This window comes from Apteryx rowi, unplaced genomic scaffold (assembly GCF_003343035.1).
Source record: "Apteryx rowi isolate R43461 unplaced genomic scaffold, aptRow1 scaffold_84, whole genome shotgun sequence".
NCBI lineage: Eukaryota > Metazoa > Chordata > Aves > Apterygiformes > Apterygidae > Apteryx > Apteryx rowi.
Genome location: NW_020451138.1, coordinates 524,715 through 552,499, shown reverse-complemented (window position 1 = coordinate 552,499; position 27,785 = coordinate 524,715). Strand labels below are relative to the sequence as shown.

The 27,785-nt window shown below is 36.8% G+C and overlaps 1 protein-coding gene across 1 annotated transcript in view; it reads right to left on the bottom strand.

Moving 5' to 3' along the window:
• The window catches only part of ADGRB3 (adhesion G protein-coupled receptor B3), a 465,440-nt gene that overhangs the window by 99,298 nt on the left and 338,357 nt on the right, over window positions 1-27,785 (bottom strand). Inside the window, exons 16-17 of the mRNA XM_026090008.1 lie at window positions 3,354-3,480; window positions 1,575-1,678 (exon numbers count right to left, since the gene is read on the bottom strand). Of these exons, the coding sequence (XP_025945793.1) occupies window positions 1,575-1,678; window positions 3,354-3,480 (231 nt within the window). The remainder of the gene's footprint in view (window positions 1-1,574; window positions 1,679-3,353; window positions 3,481-27,785) is intronic.

Sequence of the window (27,785 nt, the reverse complement as noted above, 5' to 3'; positions counted from 1 at the left end):
CACACAGCCCTTCTTCCTCATATCACTTCTATGTCATAAAATTTCTTATGGACAGACCCTGCCATTCAAATGGAATGTGAGTGTTTCAGTACATAAAAACAGGTATAGGGTAAAAATGACCAAATTCCACCCCCCTATCCATCCCCAATTTATAAAAATAAGCAGTGGATCACATATATAAGTTCCATTGCCTATTTTCTCCCTGTGCAAGATGGTGGGTTACAATGTGCTCTCAAGAAACTTGTTTGATGCAAATTTTAAAGAGTTAAATGACAGGCCACTCAGTGGTCATTCTACTTTTAAAAGATCTTGCTGATAGAACACTGAGATTTATCTGAAATATCTTTTTTTTCAGCTGGATGCAGAACTTGCATTAGGTCCTTCATAATACATCATATATCCTTTTCTCAGCTTGCAAGTTACCACAGTGGAGAAGACCACTTCCTTTGAGCATGACAGTCTTTCTATTCAAGTGCTAAATATTTCAGGGAGTGCAAAAATAACACTATAATTCTTCAGAAGATGGAAATTATATGCTGAAATACTCTCGTTCTCAGCTTCTTTGACAGACAAGAACTGATAATTCTTATACTCTTTTTATTGTAACTTATGTAACTAGATATTCTGTATTTATTATATATATGTCTGATACTGTGAGTCTCTGTGGCTACATAAGAAAGAGTGAAAGAGAAGGGCGTAAAATTATCAGGCTGTTTATATTAGTATTATATTCTAATAGCAAAATTTTACTTATTGATTTTACATTACTCTAAAAATTACAATTTTCTCCCATGGCAAGTTTCTTCAGACTTGCTTTTACTTTTATTATGTAAAAAGACAAAAGAGAACCCATGTTCATCTTCTTTTTAATATTCATTACTTTATGCAACATTTCCTTTCACTTTTCTGTTTCTTCCACACTAAAAATCATGTTATTTCTCATCATTTCTCAAATTCTTTTTCTCTGTGATCATCTGTTGCACTTTTGTTTCCCTCTAATATTTTAATATAGTGAACTCATGGTAGAAATAAAGTCCATTACTGGAATGTACCACTATACTATTTGAGAGTACTTCACTTTGTGTTCTTCATTGAAATTTACAATAGAAGTGGATAAACTCTCACTCAAAAACACAATTGATTGAACCTCCCTAAATCAGAAACTTGTGGGACTTTGATATGTCATTTTAATCAAATAAATGTTTCAATTTATAATGTAAATGGAGGAAAAGCAGTCCAAGAATAGTGCAGAAGCATTACATTAAATACACGAATTGAGTAACAGTTTACCTTGTAGAAGWATCCTGTAAAATGTTTATTTTTTAATGTATACCTCACTGAAAAAGCAATATTATTCAGACTGAGGAGGGAAAGAGAAGAGTCGGCTATACTATCACCAGCAGGCCAAGAGAGAGAAACTAATGAATCACATCAACAGATTTAACAATTGAAACATGCAGTACATTTTGATTTTTTCCCCAATGAGAAATGTTGTATCTAATAGTCTCTTTAACTTTTAATTCAACTAAATATAATTACATATTCATTTTCAACTTTATAAATCCATTACATACCTCCATAGCACTGCATAGACAACTGCTAGGGTGATCAAGGCCAAGCATGAAAGACCACTGCCTACAATTAGGGTTACTGAGGGTGTACCAGATGATTCCATGATCTGTAGGTTATAAAAAATAACCATGAAGGAAAACCATCCTCTAAAAATTAAACCACCAGGTCAAAACAAAACAAAACAAACAAAAAAGAGCAATAAAAGCAAAATGAATAAAACAGCCACTCTATCACAGATAGCTTCACTAATATTACCTATGAAGCAGACATCAGCTTAATCCCAGAACTGATCCATCTACATCTCTTAGATTTGTTTAATTATTGATATGCTCCCCAGAGGCTTTTGAGCTTTAAAACATCTAATAATACCTGCATAATATTTTGCAAGATAAAGAAAGTAGTAATATTACAATGTAACAGGAGACTATGACATTAGCATGTTTAAAGTACTCCCTGGTTAATATTAATTAAAAGATTTATTTCTCTTGAGAAATAGCAATATTTGGAATTGTGTATTAAACAAACAACTTGATTTGACTATAATATATTAAAGATCATCAGCTAATTTGTCCCAGAATTTGATTCATGCTTCTTCCAGAATTACCAAAYTTTCTGACTTTTAATAACTTTAACTTCAATCTACTATTCTCCCACACTTAATTTTCTTGGGCCTCTGATCATCTAGAAGGAATGGCAAGATATCTATGGCAACAGTAGCATAAGCCTTCCATAAAGAAGTTGGAAATCTAGAATTATTTTATCTGTATTCAGTGTATTAATAAAAAATGAAAATAAATAAATGACCTTGAAAACAAGCTAGCTTTCCATGCCATAAAAGAAACTATTATTCTGAGATATCAGTTAGGATCTTCCCTTTGTGTGTATATGTGTACATGATCTAAAATAGACATGGTATTTGCTAACATATATGAAAAGATTTAGACCTAAAAGTTTGAAAGGATATTGTTCCTGTTTAAAGCCTCAGGGATGTATTACAAATTGCATTTTATCAAGATATCATTTGTTACCCAAGCCAATAAGACCAATGTACTTTTAGGCCAGATTTTGGGCTGAAAGTAACATTTTATTTCAACCACTTTCTTCCAAACTGATCTACTTTGCTGTAGAAAGAGTCTGATGCTACACTTCTCAAACCAGGAAGATGAAATTATTGTCTTAGCAGGATAACTTCACAAATATTTGTTTTTTAGCTATTTTAAATTCAATAATACTGAGTGGCTGTTTATGTACTTGATGTTCCCTCTTTCTTGTGAAAACTTGATTATTTTTCTTACATCATGTCAACAGACTACATAAAAAATCTGTGCTGAAAATGTCCAATGCAGATCTGCAATCTGTTTAACTACAGCATCTGGGGTTTTCATACCAAGAGCAATAATAAAGCCCTGTACATTCCCCTGAAAAGGCTTGCAGCCTTTAAAAAGCTTGTTAAGTTGATAATTATTCAATACAAAAGTTTTCAACACATTTGCATCACAATTAGATAGCTTTCTCTGAAAAATTCAGAGTTTGAGGAGATGCAAAATTCACTAGGATTTAGTTATATCAGAGAATCTGGAATTCATTTCTCTGAGCCACTGTAGACACCAGGAGACTAGCAATATTTGCCTACCTGGAATATTAAACAATTCCTCAATGAAATGTCTGAAATATAGCTGAGAGGAAAGCTTGACCAGCTCCCCCCCMCMCACACACAGACACAGACACAGACACTACTGCCTTCTGCATTATATCTGTGTTTTTCCCCCTTTGTTACTTACTATTTCTCTAGGTTGCTGAGCCAAAATGGCGAAGGTGGAGAGACGATCACATAAGCATTTCGTATGGGATGCATCGGTAAGCACAGTTTTACATCCCTGGGTGGACCAGGTTCCCAAAGAGTCGTTCCTGTAAAGAAGAGAGGGRAAAAAAAAAAAAAAGATAATTACGCCTGACGGCCAATTCCGTAAGGAGGAAACGCAGTTTAATCGAGGGGAGAGTGCAGGGTAGTTCCCGGACAGCGGAGATGTACTTGTTGTGGGCTAGGACCGGCTCCGGCGGCGCCCCGCGACGCAGCCGGGCGGGAGAGGGCACAGCGCAGCGGTGCTGGGAGGGCAGCGCGGCGCGGCGCGGAGCTGTCCGGCGCGGCGGTGCTGAGAGCGCGGCGCGGAGCTGTCCGGCGCGGCGGTGCTGAGAGCGCGGTGCGGCGCGGAGCCCCGCCAGCCGCGGCAGCAGCCGCCTCCTGCGCTGCCAGCCACCTCCGAGCCTCACCAGAGCACTGCGAAAAACTCATCGGGGGAAGAGGGGGAGGCTTTTTTTTCTTTTTTTTTCCATACCGGCTCTGTTTCTGGCCCTCTTATAAAAAAATTTGGTTGTCGTTAGTTGTAGTGTCTCCCCCCCCCCCCCCCCCCCCCCCCGTGTGTGTGTGCTAGTTTAAAGGTAGATGGTTCTCAAACGTCTGTCTGGGTTATGCCATTTGGACCGGGAGATGCCGGATCTTCTGTTCTGATGGCTATTTTTTCTGGGATTTTTTTTTTTGGGGGGGGGGTGTTTGTTGTTTTTAGTGATCAGCTTTGGAAATTTCACCCTGGAAACGGCAGCATCAGATCCCTCCAACTCTTGCCTTAGCTCCGGCAGAGGGGTGGATTCAGTACAGCAACACACAACATCACCAAAGAGACACACGAGTTCGCCCTCCAGACATCACTCAGTCAACTCGCCTTTCCCTAGCTCCCTCCCCCTTCTCGATTTCTTTTCTCGGGGTGGCAGCACCACGCTAACCCCAAGCCAAAACGATCGCTTGCTGGCACTTTTCACCAACCGCCCCTAAACAAAACAAGATGATTAACACAGCCCCCGAACTCAATTAGACATTCAATATGCTAATGCGAGGTCTGAAACCCACCCCAGCAGAACAATAAAAATGGTATCAACCCACGTTTTCTTTGTGCCAGCAGGGAAAGGGAGAGGGAGAGACAAAAAATCATCTCTCCTTTTTTTCTGAACTGCAGTGGGGCAATCATTTCTATAGGAAAAAGGGGGGTACTATCAACTAAACAAATCCATTATCTTTACATATGTTATGTTTAGAGAAAAACACTTGGGCTTCTTTTTTTTTCTTTTTTCCTCTCCTTTCATGTCTAGGGAGCAACTGCAGTGACTCTGCTGCCAGCAGCAGCGTGTGTTGTCAATTTCTGTCAATTTCACCTCAGGTCACTAAATGACTCGAAAAAAGAAAAAGGAGGGGGGAAGAAACAAGGTGGAGGAATAATAATTTTCAGTCACTCTGATCACCCATCTTTCACCTCTTCTGCCTCTCTAACCCACATTTCTGAGTGATTGTATATGCCAGGGCCCTCATGCAAAGACAATTTGTTATCCCAGAGTGCAGCTCACCCCAGCCCACCTCAGCATTTTGCACCACTAGCTTTTGAACACACAACAGATGTAACCCTTACATGCAGTTGTCTTCAGAACAGTATCCTGTGATAAACAAAACACAGCAACTGAGGGAAATAAGTGAGAGAAAACCAATTCTTCAAGCCACTAAAGCTATTAGCTTTCCTTCACAAATTGTCTATTTCAGAGAGTCACACACTAAACCAACATCTACTTTGAAAAATATAGTTACACATTCTAAATTCTGAAACATTAACTTCTGGCTAACCTAACCAATTTATTTTATTAGATTTCCTATCTGTTATCTTATTGTGACACAGTTAAGGCCAAATGAAATGTATTTATCTGAACTGATTAAATATTAAAGAATGACAGCTTAAGAGAAATTGACATGTTTTAAAACAAAAGAATGGTATTATTCATGCTGACAGTAAGATCTAATATACTGAATTTAACCTATGCTGAAAACTACTGTACAGACAATGCACCTAATTAGCACCAAATCCTTGTAGATGGTGTCCAATGCACAGATTTAGACAAGTTCTGATTATAATAGGTAGACAATTACAAAGACCAGTTTTATTAAAACAAAACTGTTACAATTCTAATATTTAAATTGGTAAAAATTAAGGGTAGTCTACCAGGTTTAAAGGGGCTCATTCTATTCTTCAGTTTATTCACTTGAATACAAAATTCAAATCACACATTAGCTGAACAGTTTACTGTAACTCCACAACAGTCAATATTAGAAACACACTACATATTTTGTAAAATTACTTAATTACAGTTGAAAATTCAGTGATTAAATATGGCCCATCTCTCATGTCTATCCAGTGCATTTGAAAAAAACTCATTAATAAATATATTTGTAGACTGTTGGAATGACAGCCGACAGAAGCTGTGCAGAATGTTGCACTAAGTCCACGAAGGAGATGGAATAATGAGCAGAATCCAGAGGAAAAGTGCAATTGCAATTTGTTGTATGGTACTCATGCCTGCAGAACTGTAAATGTATGATTACTTATTCACTCAGAGATGCTGGCCGTTTTGGCTTGCTTTTTAAAATTTAGTCAGTATTTTAAAATTAGCTGATATAAAAGCAGTATTTGGTTTTAGATATAAATCAAGTAAGGAATAGAAATGTGGAATTAAAATGGATGTACTATATTCAGGATATCTCAATGATATGCTTTACATCAAGTCCTTCATCTATGATCTGTCCTGCTTATAATACATCCCTTCTGGGACAGTGCAAAGCTACCCCATATAGAGAAGTTTCATTCCTTTTTGGTGTGATTTTTCTTTGAATGTTTGGCTAAAGGTTTAGGGTTATCATATGAATATGTAAAAGGCACCTGTTATTCTTGTGGATCTTCCCTGTTATGTAGGAAAATTATCAAATTGAAAATATGTAACAAATGGAGATGTAGGTTCATGCCCATTATTGACAATTTTGTACTATTCCACTGAGCTACAGATGATTTAATCAACCTGGCAGGATTCCCATGATATAAGCAAAGGAATTCCCAGCAAGCATAGATTCACCATTGCAGATCCTGTGTCATCCTGCAGCTGATGCATTATTACAGGCAGGGAAAGAAATATAAGTTGGATGTAATTTGGCCCCACAGATCTATGGCTAATGTGGCATAAGCTCTCAAAATCCCCAGCTCCAGCATTTGCCTATGAGTGTGTCCTTCTCAGAGCTTTTCTAGAGTCAGAGAAATGCAAGGGTGTCTTTTCAAGCCCACTTTTGAATTTAATGTAAACTTTTTAGTTCTAAACAAGGATTGAGAACATAATGTGCAAGAAAAATGATGGTCAAATGAAGTACAGAACAGTATTTTAATCATATATGATATAGCAGAAATAACACAATTTTTACTATTTAATAATGTGCTATGCAATTCTGCATGATGTATAAGTGATGCTCACTACTGAAATCAATGACACAACTGTCTCAGATATTGAAATGGAAATGTCATTTATAGGATAGGAGCATTTTTGCAGAATAAAAGATTCATTCACAGACACAACTGCCAATCTGATACAGACTGATGATCAAGCCAYATTTCATATGCTAGCAACTGCATTTCCCTTACTTTGCAGCATTTTTCTTGGTCTCATGACACAGTGTACTACTTACTATTGACATATTTTGTTAAAATTAATAATATACGTCTTACTAGTTGCATTGTTCTGTCCACTTCAACATAATGATGGATAAAAATCAGCTGTGACATTGCTGTCAAAACCAATCACTTAGTAACGGACCTACACATAATGTGAGCTACCTTATTAATTTATTTCGAGGAATTTTAAGTAATGAGAGATTTTTTTGAGGGAGAAGCTGTGAGACAGGAAAAAAGGAGGAAGATTATTATGGACAATGCTATTGACTGTTTATTCCATAGTGGCAACCCGTGATTCAAGTAGTTGCCTGGGGTTTTGACCATCATGAACAAAGAGTTAGCATCCTGGCTGTATGCATTTGCTGTTGGCTTACTTTAGTAATTTATTTCATGACTGATATCTGTATTTTAAGTAGGATGAGGAACCTTTTGAACTATCATGTACACAGTTGTATTAATTAAAAAAACACAATAGAAAGCAGAGTACTCAGAAGTTAGGAAATTATAATATCAATGCTCCTCAAGTAATCTTAGTTCTCCACACTTCTTGGGTATGTGCATTATCATACTTTTTTTTTTTTAACCTACATACTGTTTTTCCTTTAGGGACAGACTTTGGTTTCCAACTCTACTCTCAGTAAAGAATGACAATAATGATGACAAGCACAGGGAAAGTGCAGACATTAGAATTTTTTTAGCCTAGCAAAAGATAGGAAATATGCTTGTGGCTCTTATGAGTAGCAGATTATACACATCATTGTGCCTGTTCAGATGTGCTTGCTGGCACATTAGTGAAGATAAAGTCCTTCCAACACCTGCTTACTTCTTTACACCTGGACCTAAAATCTCAGGGAAGCCATAGAGAGGCTCAACTGCAGGAGTATCTTATGGCTATTTCCAGTTGTGCATGTCCATATGTCTGAGACATGACCTAGCCCTTAGTATGCATAATTTGTACTGTGATCAATCTTATCCCCACCAGCAGTGTATAGCAACATCTGGCCTATCACTATAGTTTTTTCTAACATTAAAAAAAAAAGCTGAATGCAAACCCTTTGCATAATAATGTCACACATAAAAGCATAGTTTAACGAAGTATTGCTTACCTTGAAATCGTCAATTTGATTAACATTTACTTAGAGCTTTTTTTCCCTTACACTATTTAGAAAAGCTCATGTAGGAAATCATGGACATAAAAAGAAATAGAATGAACAAAAAAATAACTGTCTCATGACTACATGTCTAAAATACTATAAAGGTCCAGAAAGGATCTCTGAATTTGTGAGATACCAGAAGAAAAAGCTGGGTGATGTATATCCTGCAACTGGATCTCCCACCACAATACTGTGGGGAGCTTAATTTCCTAAACAATAAGACCATTTTTCCAACTGAAGCATGAAATCATTTGTTTTCCCTCATTGACATACTTGTGACTTTAGGTTTTTTGGCAGGAAAAAAAAAGTAGAAATCCTTGAAAAATTAATTTTCTTGCTAATCTTTATATCAGAAATGAATCCTATTTATTTATCAGTAAAACAAATGTGCATCTGGGCTGGAAACCAAGTTTTAGTCTAACACAATTTAAAACAGATGAGATATTAAACCCTAAAAAATAGGACTTATAACAGAGACACTGCAGTAATAAGCATATGTTATCACTTCTCCTACTATCTATAAATGATTCACCTAAAGGGGAGCTATAGAAGTGAGCATTAATGCTTGATTGGGGAAATACTTTACTACTCTTTGTAACTTTCCTGTTCATGTAATTTAAGGCATGATCTAGCACACTGTGTGTTTAAACTATACTGTAAACATGTTTCCCTACCATTGGAGTACTACAAGTGTACCAAGGAGTAAAAGAAATCCCGTCTTATGAAGAAATGATATGAAGAAAATGGGATGAGACAAGTATGAGGAATTTCCTTTCTCCTATTACATAATTCTTGATTACTGATACTCTGGACTACTGATATAACACAGGCCTATCATTATTAGAATTACAAGATCTATTCATGGTTCTGTAAAACATCAGACAAACTACAATCATTCTACTATTTCTGTTATTTAAGGAGCCCAGTGAAGGGACATTTGAGCAAGAGTACTCTCCTCCTTTTTTTAAGATTACAGAGAAACTCTCCTAAGAGGATGAGTGTTGGTGCATCACAAAAATTGAGAGAAACTAATTGCTTTTCATAGTTTCATCTCTGTCTGACCCTTATAGATGTTCATAGAAAAAGTAGCATTAAAGTCAATACTGGGCTTTCCTGCTGTCAATACTGGGCTTTACATGCTGCCAAAGGATGCAGGTATTAGCTGTGGATTTATGGGAACGATGACTTCTTTTCCCTTGGGCCTCCAGAATGACAAGAGACCACACTTCCCTTCCAGTATATTCTATTCCAAGACTGCCTAGAAACTAGAGGAAAGAACAGAGGGATATTTCTTATTTTCATAAAAACAATAATAATTGAAGCAAACTGGTCAATTCTACTACAAATTATATATTGAATTACTGTCTTCTTCCTTCCTGATAAGGTTTTATTTATTTATTATTATTCTTTACTCTAACTGTGTCTTTCATTTCAATACAGTTTTGCTAAGTTTCTTGGCAATGAAAAGGAGCTACATCTGATAATGCTGAATGACCAAGATACAAGGATCACATAACATTTTGCAAGCTTGCTTAACTGTGGGTATGTTTACAGATAAGTCTCTTCATTTGAGTTGTATGACAAATTTGGCTTCTTGGGGCAAAAAGTCGTATAGACACTTGCTATGTCAAAATATGTATTCTCAAAGTTTGCAGTGTTGAGTTTAGTGGCATTCTGCATGTGAAGAAAATTGCTGAATATCAACTAGTTTAATTTTACAGGATAACATCAGATATTTAGTAGAAAAGAATATATAGCCTGACAATTATTTTTATTAGCTTTCACCCCTCACAAAATTGATACAATCTTTCACATTTGTTTATTCAGATTGTATACATATTTGTGTAGATTTATGGTGATCTACGGGAAACATTGCAATGTGGCATTTTCTCAATGACCAACTCGTGAAATCTTTCACACTGTACTACTATTCACAGGGACCCATAATAAAAAGGAATCTTGTAAATTGTATATTGTCAGGGGCTTGAAAAGATTAGGGGCTCAGAGTCTCTGAAGTTTATCCTGGAAATTAAGAATGTCAAAGCCTGGATCAAGGTAGTAACTGTCATTACTATTCCTTCCAAAATGACAAGATTAGCAATAAAGCATAGTAATATTTAAATCATTATGTCAAGCTTCAAGGCCAGTTATGACAATAAGGGAGGGGAACAAATGTGACAGAAAATGGAGGAGGGGAAGAGCAAAGCCTGGGCTTCTATTTCTGTCACTGTTACAAGTCCCTGTGTTATCTAGACTGAATGGCCAGATAAAACTAAAAGCAGTAGGGGTCCAGCCTCATCACAGAATGCTTTGAGTTAGGCCCCAGATATATCAACCATAATGCAGAAAGAAAGTTGAGCCACAAAATGAGAACTGCAAAAGCAAACACATTATGTGGTCAGGCACTGAAATGGTGCTCATGTCACTTGTGGTGCAAAAAACAGCTGAGCTGCATAAGTGCTTCCTTTCAAAACCTAAAGTTAGGTTTATCTGACAGATACCCAATGGAAAGCTCCTCTTTTATCTAACATGTTGCTAGTTGTGATATAGAAGAGGTGAGTTCAATTTCCTCCTCTCCATGACCCAACCATCAGAATAGTGTATTTTGGTGGGAAAGTACTCTGGCCCCTTCTGTTGAAGCTGGTGCACAATGAACAGAACTATTCATCGGGCCAGAAGGTGAAGAAAAGCACTGCAGGAAGAAAGGGAATGGCATCTGCATTCCAGTTCCTGCTCCACTCAGTAGCTGGTGTTCCATACTAATTATTCAGTGGATTGATCATTGAAATATAAGTGTTACAACTTCTCTGAAGATCCTTTGGTTTCATACATGTTCCTTTGTATTTTGCTGCATGACTAAGAACATTCCTGGTTATCATTTTCTCCTCCTCTAGCTCTTGTGGTATCAAGCTTCCACCTGCTGCTTCTGCACAGTCATACTTTGTTACCTGTTGGATTCTCTGAAGAATGTGATGTGGAGCTAATGCATTTGTGGAGCTAAGTTGTCTCAGTGTCCTTTTATAGAAAAAAGAAAGCCTTATTCTTGTCCACTCACACTTCAAAAACAAACTTAACTCAAGCCAGGCTAAGATTAAAAAAAAAAAAAGAAAAAAAAGACACAGTTAAAAATGTTTATAAAAGACACAAAGAAATAAAACTGATATTTGTTCTACCTGCATCAAGATTATGTCAGCAGTATGTCTCCCTCTTTACCCAGACGATAATCTGCAATGTTTCCTAAACACTCACTTTACAGAGTTCTATTTTCTGTATATGTTAGGCCTCAGATTATGTTCTTCTCCTCCTGGAAGGCACTTCTTTTTACAACCAATCCTTAAGTCTAAACTGATCTAATCTGTTTTTCCTAAAATGAAATTTCTTTCTTTCTTATTCAGGAGACAACCTGGCCATCCCTCTTAATTAAAATAAGTACTTTTTTCTTCCTTAGAGATGTCACTCTGTTAGATCAGATGTTACCTTGTGTACCTGACTGGCCAATTAACAGCTCCTGTTTCAGTTAGGGTAATACTCATCTCCTTATTCTCTCTTTGGTGAGTCAGTGTGCACTCTGAATGAACCTTCATCAAACCTTTTATTGTTTATCAGTCTGCACATTAAAAACACACTTGATACAAATATTTCAATAGGAGAAATGTATGTAGCTTGCTATTGGCCTTGATTGAGATGAGCCATATAGTAATTAGTCAGTCTGAGGTGACAAAGGGTTTGTAGTGATTGACTCTTAACATCTTCTATGGGATGTTCTTTCTTCAGTGAAAACCTTAACTACAGATCTGTAGTTCTCCCTTTTAAACAATCAACAGTTAGTTATAATAAGAAGAGGACTAACGATAAACAGAAGGAATAAGAGAAGCTTCCTCATTCCAAAACACCCTAAAGTTTGGAAATCAGACTATCCTCCTGAAAGGTTCCAAATTTTGCAGAGATGGGACCTGACCTCAAATAGGTTTCTCCTATCCTGTGTGAATTCTCTAACCAGTAAACTATTGGACAAAAGAACTACAGGTCCTCTTACATTTGGTGTCCATGTTTTATGCAGACTACTAAGTCCAGGCTACAGTTAAGATTGACAGAAAGGTGGCTTATTTATGCATCGTTATGAGAGTTAATGCTGAGGTTCTTCTAAGCATGTTAGAATGAAGACTTATAAAAGAGCAGTTTAACATTAAACTCGTAAGAACCTCTGGGTTTAGGATTCTCCAGAGTCGTATGGTGACTTGAAAGGAGGCATGACAAAGTCCAGTAAGGCCTGAGGTACCTACTAGTGGCAAGTAACTACTTATCTCATATAATGGCTGAGACTCTATTAAAATGAGGTAATGCAACAAACCAGTGCATGGCAGTTGAGATGCAGTGACATTGTATATGCTCCACCTTTAGCAAATGTAATGTAATATAGCTAAACACAACATTTTCTTTCAGTGTTGATTACAATCTGATTAAAAACCAAAACTAAACAACCCAGATGTTGCTAAGGCTAATAGATGTAAGTTGCATATAGACATCTCCATAATTCACAAAGTTAACTTCTATGACATTATGAAGTGATGTATCTTTTTTTAATTTTTTCTTTTTTAAGATGTGGGAAAAATCATTGTGATTACACAGTCACATAAGTTCACATGCAGATTTAGGAAATGAAGGCTCTTTTGCTAAAACAAAGAAGGAAAGATGTAATAGGTACCTACTTAAGGTATCCTGACTCTTCTGAGTCAGTTTTAGCCCTGATGTTCTTGCCTTTTGGTAATGCTTATTACCTTAGGATGTATTAATGTGGCTACTCAGCTTCCAAATTCAAACGGGTTTCAGTTTAGTCACTCTGAAGTGCAGTTGTGTGAGCTATTGCTCATCTGAATCTTCCTGAGTGGATGGATCTGCTGACCAATTGCCAAGTCGTGGTAAATTACACCATGCCTAAAATATATATGGTGCATTAGCAAAAGATAGATACAGTAGATTGCAGTAAGAATTTGCTATGCTATTTTACCTCTTTTCTAGACTAAGAAAATGAAATGTGTTTAGAACAGATAATATGTGCTAATGGGCATACTTTTCAAGACCACTTAACACCTATGTGCTGGTAGTGTTGTTTAAAACAGTCAGCTGATAATGATAATCTCTGAAGATAACACCTAAACTGATCCAGCGTGTTAATTCATAGGAGTGACTGTAGCGCTGAGGCTAAAAGAAGGAGGTGTGCATTCACACTGTATCACAACATGAAAACAGATGCTTAGAGCTCCTGTCTGGGAAGAGAATGAGGGTCTGCACTGTGCCGTGTATGAGCAGTGAACTTTATGTACCAGGGGCTGTGCTGACCCAATAGTGTGAAGGGCGTGTGTTGCAGAGGAGGCTGCTGAGGTGCATGAAGTCCAGTGGATTCTGTGGAAATGCTCTGTATTTCTGCACATGTGCAATACGTCTGACACATCCACAATGCAACAGGCTGACTTTGCATTTGTAGCAACTATATATCTGTAGATATTTTAAAAATTTACAGCACAGATATTTTAAAAATTTACAGCACTGAACAGTGGCAATACAGGATTTAAGTCCTCTTACTGCTGTGGTAAATCCATGTCAGTTAATCACATGTCAGCTAGAATCTAAGTTTAGACAAAAGTGACTCACAGCATTAAAAACTACTAAGAGGTTGGGTAAATGCTCTTTATTTCCCAGTCTAGGAAAAAGGACAGGGAAGGTGTTGGGGAGTATATGCCTGTAACTAGATGCCAAAAAAGACTATCTGAACATAGGAGAGAAGCCAGTAGCCTATCTAACTTTCTTACATCTCCTGAGGATAATTTTTGTTTGTTGGTTGGTTCTTTGTGGGAACAGCACACAAATTCCTATGTTCTGGAAATTCAGGGGATGTAATAATGGGCTTGTCTTCTGTGGACTGACAAAGTAGGGGGTGTATTCTCGTTAGCCTTCAGATATGGTAGAAAAGGCCTGGAAAAAGTGTCCCAAAATAATCAGTGCTAATATACTAATGGTCTACCCACATTATACAGCAGCTCTCAGTTTATACCTCTCAGCTGAAAGTTTTAAAACATGGAGATAGACTGTGTCATCCTGAATCTAAACATGAGGCACAGAAAAATTGAGAGTCAGGGTCAAAATAAAAATCTGAAGCTAAACTGCTTCTAGGCACAAAAGAAAGCACAATTAAATACAGTACTATCTTTATTTCCTTCTATCTCTATATGAAAGTCTTACATTCTATTTTTGATTTTTATGATATTGTGTTATTTATAACCTTGAAAGCATATGCATCTAAACGACATCTACAGTAACATTATTCAGTTAATGTTCCAGGAAGGAATCAGCTCTCATTGACATGAAAGGCCTATTACAGGCTGTCTGTCTGTTTCTGATGCGCCACATAGATTGGCATGCTTCAGTTGAAAACTCCAAATCTGACATGCCTTTCCCTTCAGTCATATGTAGTGTTGCAAGTAAAAACTGCTATAATGCCTTCCTACATTTCTGAGTAACTAATTTGCATTCTGTTATGTTCTCATGCTCCATGATGTTTTAAAAGTGCAATAAATAAAGAATACAATTAATTCAGACTACATTACTTGAACTGAATTATATATAGACTACTTAGTACATGAAGCTTATTAGCTAGAATATATCTCCTAGAAATTACAAAACAATGAGTGCAATTCAATCACTGTGTGTGCATATAGAGTATTCCAGGGAATGTCATGAATCCGCTTCATGTCACTGCATGCTATATATTGAGTGGGCCCATCAACTTCAATGGAATCTCATCAATGTAACTCACATCAGAACCTGGCACTATATTTTGATCTCTCAGACAGCTAAATGATATCTAAAATTACATATAAACAAACATCTCTCTATTGACTATGCATCAGAGAAAACTTACGTGTATATTTTAATTCAAAGATACTATAGGATGTCAAGCTCATGATGTGTTCTTCAGTTATACTAGTTTTCAACAGGAGTTTGGAAATAGCAGAACAGAAAACATAGATTATGCCACTCTAAAAAAAAGTTATAGTATACCTACATCTTGAACTTTGTATGCAGTTCTGATCCATCCGTAACTCAGAATAGATCTGATAGAACTAGAAAAGCTATAGGGAAAGGAAACAAGGTGACAGAAGGTATGGAACAGTTTCCATAAGGTAAGTCTCTTCCAACTGGATATGAAATGGTAAAAGGGAGGTTTGATTAAAGTCTGTAAGAGTATCATGGTGAAAGTGGAGCAGAAATGATTGTTTGCTGTTCCTTATAACATAAGATCTAAAGGCAGTAAATGAAATTATTAGGCTGTATATTCAAAACAAACAGTAGGATGCATTTGCTCATACAGAGTGTAGTTAAACTGTGGAAATCATTGCCACAGGATGCTCTAAATGACAGAAGATTATGTGAACTGAAAAAACAATTAGATAAATTCATGGACTAAAAAACTTTTAAGGGCACCATACACAAAGATAAAAACTCTCACTGTACGTCAGAAAATTGTTGGAATTTGGAAGGTATACCTGGGGAATTACCACTGAATAAATATCTTGCTCTTAAAAACTTTTCGAGGCATCTGTTAACAGCAACTGTGGCAGATGGAATACTGAGGCTAGATTAATCTTTTGCCTGCTCAGCCCAACTCATATTTTAACTATTACTCCTGGTTTAAAGGTTTTGCTTTCGATTTAATCACATATCAGTTTGGCTGTTGTTGTACACTTCATATGCATATTAAACCAGCAACATGCTGCTGAGACAGCAGTACACTTGCAGAGCCTCAATATGTTGCAGTACTATGACATCCTATAGATACAAATTCTTGAATTTCTTGGCATCATATATGCAGCAACTGAAAAGCAGAATTAAATCCTTACTGCTTTTCATTAATGGTTAAGTAGTATGAGAGAGAATTTCTTATTTCTTTAATTTTATAGTCTAGAATTGGAATTTTATACGTGCATTCATGTGCTAAAATATTTCATAGTTTTCTATCTATCTAGATAGAATATATATGCATGCATGCATGTATGTATGTATGTATCTAGCACAGACACAGATAATAGATGTTGCCAGGAGATACATGTTACTGCATCTCATCTGATTTTGATACACATTGTAAGCTCCACTTTCAGATTTACCCTAATGACCGCTTCACATTTTTGCAGGCTTTTATGGATAACGTAAACTGTTAATCATTTACAGAAATATTTGCTTCTTTTTCTGAAAATGTTGCCTTTCTCTATATAAAATCACACCTCCTGAGCCCTAGAATGGACAAGTTTTAATCCCAGACCCATAATATGTATTCTGTATTTAAAAATGTCACTGCTTTTAAGTCCAACACCTAGCAGTCCTGCACGGCTAGAGGCAATAACTTGTCAAGGGAAAAATTCTCAACTTTCCAATTGGACACACAAACCTTGCTTCTAACTCTGCAGGGCTGTCAGCTATCAAACACTGAAGTCATGACATTTTAAAGAAAATGTATGGAGAAGTTATTTTATAGGAACAGAAAACCATTTTAGGTTACTTCAGAAGTTTTTATTGCTCTTTTTGCCCTATGCTTTCAATRACTAAGATATCTAGTTTTACAGGTGGATGAGTACTAGTAAAATGCTTTAAAGAATCTAACTTAATAAAGGTTATATGACATAAATTCACTCAAAGATGTTAGCACTTGTAGAAAAATGGAGGAATCAAGCACTCAAGGTCAGAAAAGACAGAAATAAGGGCCTCAGCTGCAACTCTTTTCTTATGGTTGCGTTTTAATGTCTAGTGTCTTTTTATCTTTCAAGCCATCTCCCATTAAAATCAATTAAATTGCAGCATTAGTTGAATTAAACCATCCTTCCTTATATATGATATGTTAATTAATAAAAGAATGTAGTACAATGCAATTAGAATTTCTTACAGAATCCTATAAAAGAATTATACACAATATTCATACTAGTACTTTTAACTCTTGATGAGAGTCTCAAAAAATGAATGTTTTAGAAAAAAATATTAGTTTTCTGTCTTTAAAATGCTAAATGTTTTGCTGTGTCACAGATCAGAGTTTACAAATTTCCAAATTTGAACTCACATAAACACTGGAATTATGTAGAATTTAAAATGCTCCCAGGATAGGTGTAGGTTTATTCTATCTAAATCATACTTACATTGTAGTCATTAAAAAAAAAGTTAAAATTAACAGATTTTAAACATAATTCATTCAATTTCTGCTGAATTTATTTTTTCAAAGCTTGTTTTAACTCTGACATTTTAAAACCTGTAACACCTTTCTCTCTGTGACAGAATTACTTTAAAATTAAAAATTTTAACCCAGGAAATGGAATTCAGAAATGTAATCATAATACACTGGTTTTCTAAGCCCATGGTTTGGCATACTGTTTAAATATCCCTATAACTTTATATGCCAGCAATTTCAGTAGGTTTACTCATATAGTCTAAGATAGACCTATGCTCAAGTATCTTGTGGAATCACAACCATTTCCATCTCAGTATCTAAAAATGTCAATGAGTTAAGCCTCAAAATAGGCCTTTAAAGTAAGTAAGGATAATTGGTCACATATTTCAGAAGGTGAAATTCCATACCGGTGCTCCTAGATAATCAGAGCAAATCCTTCTCACCTTTCACTCACAGCAAAATTAAAAAAAATGTAAAGACCATGCATATTATATTCTAACTTAGGCTATGGAGGAGCTTTCTTCTTGAATTCATTAATCATTCAAATAATTGATGATTATGGCACCAATATAACTTTTATTAATAATATGAATTATTATTCATGGATAAACTCGTATTACATCAGATGACAAACTGCAAACAGATTTATGTTAAATGAATATTTTTTTGCAACACCCAGCGAAATGAGGCAATCTATTCCAACTAGAATGCAAATAATAATCATAGTCATAGAAACATGCTTCTCTATCTAAACATGTTTTAAAACTCCTTTTGTACATGGAATGTAATTTGTTTCCACTTTCAGTCCCCTCCCCTCCAATTTCTAAAAGAAAAATGACTGATAACACATCTTGTCATTTCCATGATCTACAACTATTTGGCTTGATGTTTTCTAAATATTACAATTCCTAAGAGAAGTCACTTGAAGCCCAGAAAACTTATACAAGGTCATCAGTACACCTTGTTCATATGTGCTGAATATCCAGGAAGATTTCCCTTTATTTATTTGTTGACAGCATCAATAAACTATTAAACATTTGCTAGTAGCTGCAAAAGACGTTTCTTTGTCAAGCAGAGTTCAGGCTAACACTGGCCCACTTAATTGTCAGTCATTACTGTTCAGTGTCATTGGGCTAGGTAAATTTATTGGGAGAAATTCCAGTACGAGTCCTGGCAGAAGTCAGCAGATTGCAAGACATCACTTTGTAGTACTTTCTACCTGAATTGCATAGTTTCTTCACGTGTTCTGCCCATGTGATATCATTCACCTGGAGACGGTTCCACGGAAATAGCTACTAGAAAGAAACACACTTACACACAGGAGAAGACAACACTGCTGCAGCGGCCCTCGCACTGCCAACAGTGTGGAAGTGGGAAGTGTGTCAGGAGAGGAGGACTTGCTGCCAGGAGGCCACTGCTGGGGGTGGAGTGGGGATGCTGCTCACTCAAGAGGGAGCGGGGCAGGTCACTACAGCAGCCGGGAGGGAAAGAAACACAGCAGGACCTGAGGTGGGCGTCAGGAAAGAGGGAAGCACGTTGGGTAATCACTGGGGTACATTCTCCCTAATGGATTCTCTTATGTCTGTACAAGGCAGGTGACACTTTAATGAAAGGCTCTGTAAACTTTCCCAAAACACCTTTGTGATTTATGTTTGTGTTCAGCACACTTATGCACCTCTCCCTGAAAATTAACAGGTTTTCAAATATTTTACTTTTGTTTAACAAGGATGCATGGTACCTTTTTCTTCATGAGTGAAGGGCTAACCCAGTCCTACCTGCATGATGTTGATATGTATTTTGGTCAAGTCTCTAGTGACTGGATATATACAAAGTGTGATGGCAAAACTAACAGGATAAGAAAATGAGGGGAAACTGTCTTGGACATGAAAAATGAATATTTATGTTTTTATGATCCTGTAAATGGGGTTAATACCAATTTTTGCTCACAATTGCATTGCAAGCTTATGTTGCAGTAAGATATACTGAATTATCTGCTATATTATGAAATATTTTTTAAACAGATGCAGATGCTCCTAATTTTAATATTTTCAACAGTGAAAGCAACATCTCAGTGCAGTTGATTTTTTCCCCTTAAAATGATAAAAAAGCACTCAGGTTCACTGGAAAAATATCTGTTCACATACAGAGAAAAAAGTTCAGCAAACAGTTCCTTCTCCACAAGGCAACGTTATATCTAGAGTGAATTCTGGAGATATGTGCCTTTTCTGTATAAAGTCAATATGTTTCTTTGGTAGATTTCTTCCAGCAGGAAAACTAATATTAAGGAGGATTGCTTTTAAGTTAATTAGAAAAACAAAATTGTGTGAATAGGTATTTACTCCGAACTATGGAAAACAGGTGTGTTTGTAAGGGCATCAGCATTTTTCTCCAAAACAGCTAATTTCTGATTTAAAAATAAATTCATTTAGATTTTTAGTCAACAATGTAAAAATGACTTTAGAAATAAATGTAAAGACTCAAAAAGCAGCTGCAAGATTAGACTTCCTTGGTGCTTCAAAAAACAGTCTGTCATTAAATCTTGTATGTTTTCCTTTCGAAATTAAATTATTTATGTAACATTTTTGTTCCTTAAATGATAACGGAAAAGGAAACAGAAAACCTTGATATATAAGAGATATCAGTGTTAATAAAACTGGGCTTCTGAACATGCACAGATTTGTGTATGCAATTTTATACATGTAGATAGTCCTATCTTTACACACGTAAGTCATTGAAGGAGCAGGTTCTAATACTACTAAATATATAAAAATGTGATTTTGGCAGCTGAAATGCAAATGACAATAGGAACCTGATTGTAGGTTGCTACTCCTGTGTATAGTGCCATAGTATTTATATAAAAAAATTATCTGTGTATTTGCTAACGTAGAGAGCACCTAAGTCTTCTTTATCTGTACTCTTACTTACATATTTCTTGAAATCAATGACACAAACTATAAAGGTCCCATTAAATTTTTGTGGAAGTGTTTCTGAATAAAGTCCCCTGTGTCCATGATGCAACATATCAAACACTGCTTTAAATACATGTACTGTGAACACTTCTTTCCATGACAAGTAATCATATTAATGAAAGGAAAAGGCCTCCAGCTATCTTGTGACTCCTACATATTTCCCTTTACCAGTTTTGAGTCCTTTCATGAATACACAGCATGCTTTATATGCTAGACGACTGCAATCATTGTTTTAACTGACCCTTTTTTTCTTTTGGGTAAGTGAAAGGAGATGGCTGCATAAAAGAATGGACAGTATATAAAATTACCAAAGCTTTCTATTGGAAACACAAATTCCTCACTATCTCCCAAGGGAATTATATGAAAAACCCATGCAATCAGAACGTGCATATTTTTATGATTCAAGTTATGAAGTTGCAGCCACATATTTTATTTCATTTCATATTCACTATCAACCACAATTGCTCCTTTTTGCAGCTAATCTTTCATCTCTGTAGCTTCTCTTCAGAATCTCATTAGATTAATAGGTCACTAAAACATTGTTTGATCATATTTCTCAACCACCTTTGTCAACTTATGAGTCAAACCTGCAACATATGGAAGTAAGACCATTTTCGCACTTACCTCCTTTAACATATTTTAAATACTTAATGCTAAGAAAAGATCTATTTCTTCCCACCTTCTCTTTTGTGTCACAGGGTAGTAGGTATTTTAATTCAAGGCTAATACGGAAACTCGCAAACTACACAGAGGTCAAACTGAACTGACTGACAGATGTGCAAAATCACACATCCAACTGATAGGATAGTTGGTGGATATGCAAAAGAAATGAATTCTTGAAGGATAACCAGGGGCAGCCTGAACTAGGTTAGTGGGATCTGATGATGCCAAAGTGGACCTAGCTAATTGCCTGCCTGGCATTTGGTTATATAATGTTGACAGACTCTGTGATCTGATGTTTAGACTCCTCTTGGTATCTTTGATTCCCCTTAGTGTCCTATGAAATATATTTAATGTTTCCCTTCCTTTGCAAATGGAAATGAAAAAGAAATGTACTTGTGTCTATAGAATATTTTGACAGTTTAATACTCCCACTCTGTCAAAACCAGGTAAGGCATCAGGGCCATGTCCAGTTTTACGGACAGTGTTTGACAAAAAAAGCAAAGCGATTGGATAGAATCTGGAATGCAGTAACAAAGATGATCAAAGATCAAGAAAACAGGATCTATAAGAAAGACCGTAAGAACAGGCATATTTAATTGAGCGAAAAGAAAAACTGAAGAGAAACATGAAATCAGTTTCATCATATGTAAGAGGCTGCCAGGAAGAGAAAAATATTAGTATCCTGTTCTCCCTTTCTACTGGAGACAGGAAAAAAAGTGATGGACTTAAACTGAAGCAAGGGCTACTGGGAAAAAACTCCAGCTGAAGAAAAGCCTGGATCATTGTGCCTGGGGGAGCTGTGGAATCTCTGTCATTTGAAGTTTTTAAGGACAGGTTAGAGAACAGTCTGTTGGGAGTCGCCAAGAGGCCAGAATAAATGATCTCTTGGGTGACCTCCTTCACTATGTGCTATAATCCAGTGATTTCTTCTAAAGGAAGTTGCATTTGCTCAACACTCCTGAAAATGCTAACGTGACTGTAATAGGACTGTGCAACATCTTGAACATTGAGCACAAATTTGGGAACCAGACAAGGTAAATGTGTGGTAGTTTATCAACACGGCTTTAGAGCTCTGCACTTTTTTTTTTTAATTATGGTATGTTTATRTTTTAGTATTCCTACAGATGTGACCTATTAGATTTCAAAACTGAGCAGAACTTTCATGCAAATGCAAATGTAAGATCCAAAGTCAGCTGAAGTCAGCAGAAGGATTTCAGCTGGTTTTGATGATTTTGGAACAAGTGTGCAGTGTGTGTGTGCAAGAGTGTGTGTGCTGGGGGGGAGAAGGAAGAAGATATTTGTATAGTCACTTACCCAGACTTTGAAACATTGGCTTTGTGTAATTCATTCAAGGCTGTATTCAAACTGCCTACTTTAGGAGTTGAAATTACTGTGGCATTTAAGTTCAAGACAGAAGATGTGAGACTGCTTACTCTCTGGGGTGGCCAGGCTCCCCATATGCCAGTGAAGAGAAGGAATCTCTATGCTTATATAAAACATTTATTGTAATCTGAATACACTTTTTATGATCAAATTGAACATGTTTTTAAGTATTTGGCTTATCTTAAGCGCCTGAGTAGTGCTTCAATGGGAACATAATATAGAACATAAACGGGAGTACCATGACTCACAAAAAGGGAAGTAGAGTTAAAACATTTAAAAGGTCATAATTCATTTTTAGATGATGAAGAAACTATTTTATATGTTTATAATAGTCAATTGGAAGCAGTGGAATTTTTTTTAGCAATTTGTGAAGCTAATTAGTTGACACACTGAGAAATTCAATCTATAAAGCATAGCATAGTCAAACCGATGATAATAAGAAATAGTTTTGATGATTTTTTGGTGTTTTATTGTTCCATATAGGGACACAGTAATATTGCAGAAAATTGATTTTCTGTGGAAAAATTTCCCCTGTTAAGCATTGCATTCATCATATTGGAAACCAATGAGATTTTTAAAAAGAACTAATAAATAGTTCAAGCAATATCAGCAAGTTCTTTCCCCTACAGAGTTACACTCAGGCTGCTAAACTGAATAATGAAGTGGGTCAGTAATCCAACCCCTGGTTTCTTACACAATGGCCTCCTATGAGGCACAATGTTCTCTACGAAGTTATTTGGAGTTGACAGGCCAAATCACCTACCAGGAGGTGGATAAGGCACTATTTTGTACATTTTATAATTCTTCAAAAACCATTATGAGCTTCTTGTTATCATTGATCTGTGCATATAGCTCCTGTAGAGTTAAAAAGAACCTTTGTTTGTTGACCAAAGAAAGTACAGACTAATATTGTAATATGTATAAACGATTGAAAAAACAAAGCCAAAGTGACTGGCCATTAGAAAAGACATCTTTTATAAAAGTTGTATTTTCTTTTCAAGTGTCATGGTGCCCTGAATTCACCAACAGGCTCTGATTATCTTTCTCCGTAATCCTGCTGTGCAACCTCTCTTCCCACCCCATCCTGGAATCTTGGCTTCCTATGTTCAGGGTCACTTCTGATCTGAATAACCGTGTAACCTCGGATTGGCCTGCTGTGAAAACACCTAAGTCATGAGAATGAGGTATGAGAAGCCTTGCTGGGGCCTCCACACATCCCTCCTGCCCCCTACCCCTTGGATTGGGAGCTGCATTTAAGCTCAGGCCTTTGCCTTTGGCCCTTGCCTGAGTTATGCTGTAGATGTGCTGTGCTCAGCCTTGTTCCATGCCAGTCCCAACCTTGCCTTGCTGACTTGACTTCTGGCTTGATCTCAGACCTGCCTTGTCACTACAGACTGGAGATCACTGGGCTGTTGCTGATGCTGGTTGCCATCACTGGACCTCCTCTGTTCTTTTTATTTGGGTACTATGGGACTGTGCCCTTCATCTAAGGTCTTTCTGTCAGCTTCAGCTCCCAGCTCACCTTCCCTTGTGGAGCAGCCCAAACCTGCTGCTCCTTGATGTCAGGGGGCCATACCGTATTCCAGTATATGTTGATAGGGGACAATTCTAATGACAGGGCCCTGAATGAAAGCCTTTACTTATATTTTGTATTAATGCACTGAGGGCAATTAAGATTTTCAGCACCTTTCTGAAGAGGCTGTGAAACTTATTAATCAGCTTTGGGAAGAACTGTGCTAGCTAGTAAAATGAGTGAATATACTCCGAATTAGTGCAATACACTGAACAGGAAAGGACCTTAAGATGTCTTTTCCTATGGTATTGCAAGAATGGCTTAAAAATGTCCATTAACTAATTACTTTAATTAAAACACCTCTCCTATCTCACAGAAGACATTCAGGTTCTATTTTACCCTTTCGTACTTTCTTTGAAATCTTGGCCAGGCAGCAGGACAAGGTGTCGAGACCCTAGACTGATGAAATAGATTTAGAGATTTGCATATTATCAGCATAGTGATCATATCCCAAATCATCTCACTCTGTCAGTTTCCTAAACTGTGCAGGTTTTTACAATGATTTGACAGTTCTGCATACTACCCTAAAATAGTATGGAATGTAGCACAGTTTTTTTTTTCAACTAGTAAGTTTCAATATAGGATTTAAACCTATCTATCTCCTAGGATTTTTCTTTAGATCCCAATGATCTTGTTATTAGCAATTCAGCAATCTATCGTTGTATATATTACTTCTCCAGTTTTGAATTAATCTACAAGGTGCTAGGTGTTATCATTATGTTCCTAATACACAACTCTACATTTTTCTTTGACAGTCATGCTTTTTAGTGCTATTTAATGACAGTGAACTTAAAATCAACCACTTGTTATCTGACAAGCTCCAGTCTTCTCCAAAATTTTTTTTTTTGGTCACTTTAGTGGATGCTGAATGATTTCAGTGGTGATGAATTAGTTTTGGGTGATTATTGTTTCACATAGAGTCCAGCAGAACTCTTTGCTTGACTCCAGAGTCACTAAAAAATTTGTATTTGTACCATTAAGTTTTCTATTTCTCCATCTAAAAGGAACCTTCCCTATGGCTCATGTTTTTTGCTGCTCTCCTGAAGGCTGGCTTAAAGTAGGTCCATAAACACAGGGCTCCATCATGATCCTGCATCCTGGCAATCTTGTCGTAGCTTTAGCATTAGTAGAAAAGACCTACTTTCTTGATGGAGAAGAACAGGTGAATTGGGCATCCAAAAATTTCCTCTTCTTCTCTACAGAAATATGGTGGGACTGAGATGTAGATTCTAGGCATATCTGGATTAGTCCCTGGAGAGACATGAAGTATCTAGAAAGTGCTTGGCATTCCAGATTGCTGTGGCAGCTCCAAGGCTTTCTGTCTGGGATGGAGCCTGCTCCACTTAGGACTACCGTGTAGGTGCAGTGTACGTATGTTGTGGTACTGGCATGTCTGCTGCTGTGCTTAGCACAGGAGGAAAACTGGTTGCACAGCATCATAAAGTTCTGGTGGGGAGAGCCCACTGTCTCCAAGGTAAAAACTGCTCCTGAGAACCTGTACTGGCATTAGCASAAAAAGTAGTGTTTTAAAGAATATAAGGGTATGAGAGGGTGAGACATTCCCCCCCACCACCCATCCCCTCCCTAGTCTGTGGTGCAGGAGTAGACTGAGCTGCCCATGTGTCACCTGCCAAGACAGAGAGCTAATCACTAGGCTGCAAGCAGGTTCAAGCATTAAGTACTGAGTATGTTTAACATTGAAATGTGTCACAGAACAGAATACAAGAATTATGTAACCAGTAAGTAAAGTAGATGATGATTATCTATAGAAATACAAGTAGGCCACCTTCTTGCAATGTGCAGTCTTCAACTATGATCTGCTTTCAGGGCTATTTCAAAGTCTCTGCTGCAAAAGATACAAGTGCCCAAAATCCAAGATGTTCCCCTCCCTCTCTTCTCTTGGAAATCAATTAGGCTACAGAAACAGGCTCTCTTTAATTTGATCCCTTTAGCCCCATAAAATTTCATTTCTTTTTTCAGAATAACCCAACTTCATCAACAATGAATAGGGTTGTGGTTGGAACTTTCTTCTGTGAGATGGAAGAGGTGGTCTGAAGCTCCATGGGCTAAGGAGGAACCTTAAGGTAGGATTATTACATCCAGAGCAAACGCTCTAACCACTGAGCCAGCATAGAAAGATAGGTGCCTCACTGATCCTCCTCAATGAATTCAATGAGACAATTGTCCATAGACATGTAGCTGTCATCTACAATTGAGAAGTCTTCAAATTACAGCCTCATGGATGTCCAGTACCAAAGACAGGAAATGTTTTGGGTAACCTTCTTCTTTAGTATCTCCTATTGTCTGATACAGATGTCTCTCTGTCCATTGCATTGCTCTTAGTGGACCACATTCTGAGGCACCTAGTTCTCCCTATTTTCTGTAGATCAGTAACGCACTGAGAGGGACTGATCATGCCCCACTACCTTTATTCATCTGAGACAAAACGTAGGGCAGGAGTTTCCATATGTGCTCTATATTGTCACAACTGCCTATGCTGACTGAAAGACCAAAATTCACCATGGGCATAGTGTAAAGCACATGTGATGCAGTAGAAGTCACCGGCCCAGTATTTTGGGTTAGTTTTCTATGTATAAATTCTTTAAATTGAAAAATAAGAAAACCACAAGGAAAATATGCCTTTGAAAACATTTTCCTCAGAACAAACAAAGCAAGGGGTACTTATTAAGATGCATCAGTTGAAAGAGCCTGACTAGAATTGTTTGGTTTTTTTACAAGCTTAATATTTGTTAAATATTAGATATATATTCTCCTCTCACTTTCGCAGATGCTGCAGTTGAAAATGTATTTTAACAATGCAGCAATTAGCTGTGTTTTGACAAGAAAAAAAGCAAGCTTTTCTTTAATCCATAGAGTGAGGAAATAGGTATTTTGGTAATACAAATCAATTTACAATTCCCTATTTTTCATTAAAGTTCTCATGCATGAGGTTGCTGCTTGGGTTTTGCTCAACTGGAACAAAGCCGACGAGGAACATTTCAAGGTAGCTTTCAAGTTCCTCCTAACAGCTAGAGAACGAAAAATCATATGTTGCCAGACTGTGGCAAGGATTTTCCTTTCCTTTTCATTCTCTGAGAGTTTACTGCAACATTTGGTATTACAAGCCATGAAATCTTGCTTTCTACTACTGGAATATGGCCAGGAATTACTTTTATTACACTTGAATGTTTCTACTAGATTTAACATCCTGTGGACAACTTTTAATCATTGATGTGGAATCAGACTTGCAGCATCCTCAGGGCTGATTACTAAATCAGTCTTTTACTATCTGTGATCAATGTGTTACCACCGGATATTTATCGGTCATTATACTAATTTCAGCATAGTAAAATGCTTTCACTTTTGGGCATACACTTGTATTAACTAATTGATTCCTCTGTCATTACTGTAAAACTTGAAAGTAATTTAGAAGCCCTTTCTGACACCTTTGAAAAATATCTTGGATTGCAATAGTAACTAAATAACACGTTCACTGGTGTTCCTTTTCCTGACTGGGATTTGATCTTTTTTTCTCTTGAAAACACCAGGTGATCATGTCCTCATTACTGTTCCTGTAACTGTTACTCTTTTTCCTGTCTCTTGTACTCAGCCTCAAACTGATAGTCAAACTGATAGTCAGATCTCTCCAGTAACAAGGAAATACTAACTATATCAGGCCTCTTCACACATAGTTACCATTGTAATATGATTTAGATCCATTCTTCAAGT